The sequence below is a fragment of the Lacerta agilis genome, chromosome 17 (assembly GCF_009819535.1).
Source record: "Lacerta agilis isolate rLacAgi1 chromosome 17, rLacAgi1.pri, whole genome shotgun sequence".
In the NCBI taxonomy this organism is placed as follows: domain Eukaryota; kingdom Metazoa; phylum Chordata; class Lepidosauria; order Squamata; family Lacertidae; genus Lacerta; species Lacerta agilis.
The window spans coordinates 24,623,989-24,632,153 of record NC_046328.1 but is presented as its reverse complement, the minus strand read 5'-3'; the positions used below and the strand labels follow the sequence as shown (position 1 = coordinate 24,632,153).

Genomic DNA, 8,165 nt, shown 5'->3' with positions numbered 1-8,165 from the left:
GAGACAAATCCTCATTTTCCCTCCCTGCCCCATTAGTGGCTAGAGTGACAGTCTCCTAATACCTGGGAGAAGAAGGTTCATGACCCCACTTGGCCATCATGAAACTCACACACCGGGCCTATCCCTGTCTCTCAGCCTCACCTAACATGAGTCAACAGTGTGATGCACCTGCCACAGTGGGTGGCGCTGTGGTCTAAACCACTGAGCCTCTTGGGCTTGCTGATTGGAAGGTCGGTGGTTCGAATCCACTAAATGGGTTGAGCTCCTGTTGCTCTGTCTCAGCTCCTGCCAACCTAGCAGTTCAAAAGCACACCAGTGCAAATCAATAAATACAGTAGCTACCGCTGTGGCAGGAAGGTAAACAGCATTTCCGTGCGCTCTGGTTTCCGTCACGGTGTTTCGTTGTGCCAGAAACAGTTTAGTCATGGTGGTCACATGACCCAGAAAGCTGTGGACAAACGCCGGCTCCCTCGGCCTGAAAGCGAGATGAGTGCCGCAACCCCATAGTCACCTTTGACTGGACTTAACCATCCAGGGGTCCTTTACCTTTTACCACCTTCTTTTTTTACCTTAACAGCAGCAAAAAAAAAAAAAGCTCATTCTAGGCTACATCAACAGAAGTATAGTGTCCAGGTCGAGGGAAGTAATAGTAATACTCTATTCTGCCTTGCTTAGAGCACACCTGGAGAACTGTGTCCCATTCTGGGCCCCAGAGTTTAAAAAGGATATTGACAAACTGGAAGGTGCACAGAGGAAGGAGACCAAGATGATCAAGGGTCTTGAGAAGAACGGTTGAGGGAGCTGGGTATGTTCAGCCTGGAAAATTGGAGATAACCAGTGTCATCAGACCTCCTTGCAAATCTGATTCAAACAAATCAAGGTGAACAATAAAAAGATTGCCTGGAAATGATTTTAGTCTTTATGGAATTTTTTTTCTGGTCACAAGGTGGCAGCACCTCTCCTTAGTCTCTTCTCAGAGCTTGGAAAGAAGGAAGTGCCTTATTGGGAAGGCAGAATATGGGCTTGTCCACACTGGGCTTGTCCAAATGTGGGTTTGCGCCACTGCCTCTTTCCCCATTAATGCGGGGGGGGGGGGGGTGTCGCAGGGGAGCAAGGGAGGCAGTAGCTGCAGAGTGGTGCTACCTGGTCCAGCCAAGTCTGGAGGTGAATGTGAGATCTTAGAAAACTAATTAAAATCTGAGCAAGGCTCTTTTGCTGCTCTAGCAGTATTATTATTATTATTATTATTATTATTATTATTATTATGAAAGCCAGATTTGTTCTGTTTAATCGTTCCGACATTTTCAAGTTTTCATAAATCCCCTTATGAACATTTCAAATAAAATAAAATTGCAGTATCTTCTTTTCCAAATGTGCAGAAGTATTTGTTAAACTACAATATTTATGCATCAGTGCTGCATAATAGCTCTCTTCCAGTATCTCCTCTCTCTCTCTCTCATCACATTCTTATTTATCTTCTGGAAATTTGTTTTTTTCCCCCTCTTATCATTTTAAAACTTCCATAAAAAAATATATGGAAATAACAATAACAAACAACAACACCATAAATATTGCAACTAAGTAAAAACAATCCATTTGGCTTCCTTGCGTTGCTTCCGCCCACTGCTGACGTCTTAAAAAATAATAATCCTCTTTTGATGCCCTTTGCAATTTTCTCCTCCAAGTCCTGAATTGCTTCTTTCTCGTAGATTGACATTTGTTCCACAGGGACTTGAAAGCTCTGCCTCTGCTTGGCACATCTGTTAGGGCAGCCAAAGGCACTGTCAGCATCCAGGCATTCCCTCTGGGTGTTCTGCTCCCCCGCTGGGTGCTTATTGTAGGAAGGGTGCTGCTCATCCATACAATTTTAATTTTTTTGCAGTCTCTGCACAATGGTCAGCATGGTGTAGTGGTTAAGAGTGTCCAACTAGGAACTGGGAGACCAGTGCTCAAATCCCCCCCTCCTCCCTCAACAATGAAGCTCCCTGGGTGACCTTGGGCCAGTCATTCTCTCTCAGCCTAACCCACCTCACAGGGTCGTTGTGCGGATTAAATGAAGGGGGGGGGAACCATGAACACCAGCCTGTGTTCCCCCCTCCATTTCACCTAGAGTTTCTGTTTCCGCGGACGATCTTCTAAATAGCAAACCAAGACCCTGTCAAAAAATAACCTGCTTGCAATATCTCAGTGACCTGTTTGCAATATTCAGGCTTCGTCAAACACCGAACACACAGTGCAGAGCTGTTCCTGCCACTCAAGCAGCCGCCCCTCCTCTCCGCTATATAAAATACCAGCAGGAGAGAAGGAGAGAGAGAAAGAGAAGCAGAGGCAGAGGAAGGGAAGCACTTTGCCAAGAGGCTCCTTTGGAACACCCTGCCGGCTGTGCCCTTTGAGCTCCCTGCTCGCTCTCTCCTCCAGGGGATTAAAACTCCAAATGTTGGTCAAGCTGAGGATGGCTTTCCAGCAGGCCGGGAAGATGTCCGAAGGGAGCCTGCCCAAACTGGAAGCCAACATCCTGGTCATTGGAGCTGGGAAGGTGGGCAAGTCAGGTGAGTGACCCGCAAGCGCTGGCTTTGCATGCAGAGGGATTCCAGGTTCGATCCCTCTCTCATCTCCAAACAGGGCTGGGAATGACCCCACAGAGTCGCTGTGGGTTAGTCTCATCAGCTCTGACCATTGGGTGATGCTGGCTGGGGCTGCTGGGAGCTGTAGTTGAGAACATCTGGAGGGCACTGGAACGGAGAAGGATGGTGAGGAACCTTCAGCCCTCCGGATGTTGATGAGCTGAAACTCCCATCAGCCCCAGTATGGCCAGTGACCAGAGACTTGTCGTTTAGCAACATCTGGTGGGGGGCAGGCAAAGGCTCCCCACACAAGGTGAGGACAGGACTGACCTAGCTAGACCAATGCTCTGGCTCAGTATAGGGCAGCTTCCACTATTTTGCTGTCGATTTTAAACAGGCCTCAAGCTAAGGAGATGGCTCGGATCTGGTCGGCTAAATGGTCCACATGTTTGTAAGCACATTGGGGCAGGAGTTGGGCTGTCTATTTGCTTATGCTGCAAAGTGCCATCTTTGGTGACGATGCTGCATAAAGGAGCTGATGTCGTGGAATTGTAGAGTTGGAAGGGACCCCAAGGGTCATCTAATCCAACCCCCTGCAATGGAGGAATCGCGGCTAAATAATCCCTGGCCAAAACAAAATCGAAAATTCTTTCTAGTAGCACCTTAGAGACCAACTGAGTTGCATGCACACGAAAGCTCATACCAGGAACAAACTCAGTTGGTCTCTAAGGTGCTACTAGAAAGAATTTTCGATTTTGTTTTGACTATGGCAGACCAACACGGCTACCCACCTGTAACTAATCCCTGGCCGTCCAACTTCTCTTTGAAGGAGAGTCCACTGCTTTCCACCACCGAACAGCTCTTGCCCTCAGAAAGCTTTTGCTAATGTTGAGTCGGGATGTCCTTCCTTGTCATTTGAATCCATCAGTTTGGCTCCCACCCTCTGGAGCAGCAAAAAACCCAAGTATTGCTCCATCTTCCATGGGACAGCCCTTCAGGTATTTGAAGGTGGCTCTCATATTGCCTCTCACTCATCTCTTAGTCATGTCACAACTATGGCAGTGAGCTAGGATAGGAATCGGGGAATTGGATATCAAAGCAAGCCCCTTTGCCACAGCCTTTCGTTTCCAACCAGGGGACAATAAGATCGACCTCCTTGCCAGGACTTCGCCGCTGCTGTTTGTCAGCTTTTTATAAAATACCGCCAACGTAAAGCCTCTTTAGAGGTACGATTTGAAAACATAGTCCCCATTGTAATCTAAACGTAGTCTGCCGGGGAGAGAAGGGGAAAGGTGGGGGCTGCCTGTGGCTTTAGCACAGCTGTAGGGCTGACAGGTGTCCAAAACCTCTGGAGGGCACCAGGTTGGTGAAGGCTGCTGTATGAGTACTTTGGGCAGAGGCCTAGCCCTGTGGAAGGGACACGCTCAGAGGCTCTCCTTCATTGGAGGTTTCTGAGCAGAGGTTGGATGCCCAACTGTCAGAGGTTCTGTAGCTGTGACTCCTCCATTGCAGGGGGGTTGGGCTAAATGGCCGTTAGGGTTCCCTTCCAACTTTACAATTTCTAGGATTCTGCAACGTGGGTGAAATGCCTACATTCATCAAGTGGGATGTGATCACTTCAGAAAGCAGCTTGGTATCGTGTCAGGAGGACTGCAAGGACGGGACATGGCTAAACCCACCTCTTAATTCACAATCTGTCTCCTGCCCCCATTCTCATTGCTGTTCCCCTTCATGGAGCTGTGCAGTATTGGAAGTGGAGGGAAAGGACATGTCAGAATGAGGCTCTGGGGAAGTAGATGGCAAAGGAAGACCCCCCACTCCTCTGTCTGTCTGTCATTGCGATGGATCTGGGATTAATCCTCATCTGGGATGTGGCGGCGTCACTTCTAGTCTGACCCAAATCAAATCATTCTTGTTACAACCTATGAAGTCTCACCTCACCTTGGGCCAGTCCCTGCCTCTCAGCCTTACCTACCTCACAGGGATGTTATTATGAGGGATTAAAGGGGGGAGGCAGAACTGTGTGCACCACTTTGAGCTCCTTGGAGGGAAAAGTGAACTATAAACGCAATAATGAAACCAACCAGTAAATAAAGATTTATTGCCTGTGGCAGCCAGATAAATTATGCCATCCTAATATCGCTTCTTCTTCCCACATTCTAGCTTTGACGGTTCGGTTTCTGACTCGGAGGTTTATTGGCGAATACGGGGATATTGGTAAGTGACCTTCAAGATCATCCTTTTCTGGTCCATGCCCCCCCCCCAGATAATCAAATCTACAAATTATTTTTACGTTAAAATTATGTACCGCTTGGTTGTAATAAAACCTCAAAGTGATCTGCAGAAATAATAAAGCTATTGGGTTGTTTTGTTTTGTAAAGCAAACCTGGGGTTTCATTGTGATCAAACAGTATATAAATCTTGAAAAATAAATAAATAGAACCCTTTTCGTCTTCCTTTTGCTCCCTCCCGGTCACCCCTCCCTTTCCTTCCCTCCCTCATTTGACCTTGTGCTATTCACCATCTCCCATCTGAATGCTTCCTTGAGCTTCTTGAAGGAAAAGTATAATAGATGCAAAACGATAAATAAATAACCCTTCCTCCAACCCTATGCAAATATGGATTGTATGCAACTTTTCTACTTAGAAAAGTACAATTCCGTTGAATTTAATGGATCTAAGTTAATTTTTAATGGGTGACCTCTGAATAGGACTAACATTGGAGATACCACAATATGGTCCTAACCTGGATAGGGGAGGGTCTCCCGCACTTGCAAGTCAGTGTGGTGTCGTGGTTGGAGTGTCAGACTAGGACCTGGGAGAGACCAGGGTTCAAATCCCCACATGGCCATGGACCTCACTGGGTGACCTTGGCCCCATCACTCACTCTCCACTTCACCTACCTCACAGGGTTGTTGCGAGCTTAAAATGGGGAGGAGGAGAACTGTGCTAGCCAATTCGCATTCCTTGGAGCTATAAAACAAAGGACCTAAATCTGCATCAATCTGGAGCCGCCTCGCAGCAAGGGCTAAGGAATTAAAGCCCCCTACAGCGGGTGGCGCTGTGGTCTAAACCACAGAGCCCAGGGCTTGCCGATCGGAAGGTTGGCGGTTCGAATCCCCGCGACAGGGTGAACTCCCATTGTTCGGTCCCAGCTCCTGCCAACCTAGCAGTTTGAAAGCACGTCAAAGTGCAAGTAGATAAATAGGTACTGCTCTGGCGGGAAGGTAAACAGCGTGCGCTGTTCTGGTTCGCCAGAAGCAGCTTAGTCATGCTGGCCACATGACCCGGAAGCTGTACGCCAGCTCCCTCGGCCAGTAACGCGAGATGAGTGCCGCAACCCCAGAGTCATCCGCGACTGGACTTAACATCAGGGGTCCCTTTACCTTTATCTTTTACAGCCCCTATACAATCCGTACAATCTGCCCTTGAAGGCATGGCTACAGAGTTAATGCACGCCCACCCTCAATTTATTATGGCCAACAGACCAGAAATAAGAACAGCTAATGTAGCCTGCGGCCTGCGTGGTTATTAACACATTTTCTCCCCACCTCTCCTCCCTTCCAGAATCAATTTACACCCACAAAGTGATAATGGCTGGCCAGGAAGCCTGCTTCAGCATCTGGGACTCTGTCTGCCCCCAGGTAAGACACCATCACGCACAATTCTCCAAGGCAATTTCCCCAACAGGCGAATGCCTGGCTGAAGCTGGCCTGCCAGCGGTGATGCCATGGTTAGGGTGCTGGACTAGGACCTGGGAGACCAGGGTTCAAATCCCCCCACTCAGACGTGAAGCTCACTGGGCGTGACCTTGGGCCAATCACTTGCTGTCAGCCTGCCTTACAGGGTTGTTGTAGGGATAAAATGGGGAGGTGGAGAAGCATGTACGGCGCCTCGAGCTCCCTGGAGGAAAGCTGGGGTATATACTGTACACCACCTTTGAATTCCTTGGAGGAATAATAATTGTTGTTGTTGTTGTTGTTGTTGTTGTTGTTGTTGTTGTTGTTGTTATTTATACCCCGCCCATCTGGCTGGGTTTCCCCAGCCACTCTGGGTGCCTCCCAACTGAATATTAAAAACACAATACAGCATTAAACATTAAAAACTTCCCTAAACAGAGCTGCCTTCAGATGTCTTCTAAAAGCAAGATAGTTGCTTACTGCCTTGACATCTGATGGGAGGGCGTTCCACAGGGTGGGCGCCACTACCGAGAAGGCCCTGTAACCTCACTTCTTGCAGAGGGAACCGCCAGAAGGCCCTTGGTGCTGGACCTCAGTGTCCGGGCCGAACGATGGGGGGTGGAGACGCTCCTTCAGGTATTCTGGGCCGAGGCCGTTTAGGGCTTTAAAGGTCAGCACTGACACTTTGAATTGTGCTCTGAAACGTACTGGGAGCCAATGTAGGTCTTTCAGGACCGGTGTTATATGGTCTCAGCGGCCACTCCCAGCCACCAGTCTTGCTGCCGCATTCTGAATTAATTGCAGTTTCCCAGTCACCTTCAAAGGTAGCCCCACGTAGGAGCATGGGCAGTAAATAAAAGCCCCTCGCTAACTCTGGCTCTCCTTCAAATTTGTGCAGATGGCCAAGCTCCAGGGTTGCCTGAACGAGAAGCAGCTCCGCTGGGCCGACGGCTTCGTTATCGTCTACAGCATCAGCGACCGCGCCAGCTTCCATTTCGCCCGCCAGCAGCTCCAGAGGATCAAGCAGCTGAAGAAGAGAGGAGGTGCCGAAAAGGTTCCCGTTATCCTGGTGGGGAACAAGCGGGACTTGCAGCACCTGAGAACCGTCTCCAGCGAGGAAGGCCGCCTTCTGGCCCTCTCCTCCGACGCGGGCTTCTTCGAGATCTCTGCCGCCGAGACCTACCATGGCGCCCTGGTGGTCTTCCACGAACTCCTGGACCTGGTACGGGACTCCAGGAGCGCCACCAAAAAGGCAGTGGGCATCTGGGGACTCGTACGCAGCATGTCAGCTGTCCTTGGGAGGAGAAGGACTGAATGAGCTTTGGTTGAGGGGAGCTGGGAGGAAAGAGAGGAACTAGGGAATTATGGGAGAGGAGCTCTGGTGATGGCCGCTCAGTTGGATGTGCATCCATCCCTAAGGAACATCGGGTGAAATGACCACAGAAGGATGGTGCAGAAAGCTTGCACACCTTGGACCTAGAGTTATGGACAGCTATAAATGTACTTGGTGTTTACCACAGTCTCTCAGAGTAGCCGTCTCTTGCAAGCACGAAACAGAGGTTGGATGGCCCATCTACCAGGGGTTCTTTAGTTGTGGTTCCTGCTTTGCTAGGGGTTGGACTAGATGACCACTTGGGGTCCCTTCCCCACCCTGTGATTCTGTGATCTTGCGTCTTGGAAGTAGGAGCGATGCACACCTCCCGCACGGTGTTACCAGGGTCTGGGGCTGCGGATCAGAAACGGCGTTGTGGGGGGAAAAGGACGATGAAGGTGCTTTGGAGCATGTGCAGAGCACCATTTGCTTCATCGCTGAACAACAGCAAAAGCAGACACCGTGTCTCCGGAGTTAGAGGGTGGGTCTTGCGAGTCAGAGGCTGTGGCTTTTGCTCAGGAGACGCCGGCGTCCATTAATCACTCTGCAG

The 8,165-nt window shown here is 49.5% G+C and overlaps 1 protein-coding gene across 1 annotated transcript; it reads left to right on the top strand.

The window, feature by feature from the left end:
- The first annotated feature begins 2,325 nt into the window (after positions 1-2,325).
- LOC117039168 (ras-related and estrogen-regulated growth inhibitor-like protein) lies at positions 2,326-7,907 on the top strand. The gene is made up of 4 exons (XM_033136237.1): positions 2,326-2,549; positions 4,728-4,781; positions 6,131-6,207; positions 7,142-7,907. Exons 1-4 carry the CDS (start codon positions 2,435-2,437, stop codon positions 7,559-7,561), a joined length of 666 nt encoding a protein of 221 aa, XP_032992128.1. The 5' UTR covers positions 2,326-2,434; the 3' UTR covers positions 7,562-7,907.
- Positions 7,908-8,165: the final 258 nt, after the last annotated feature.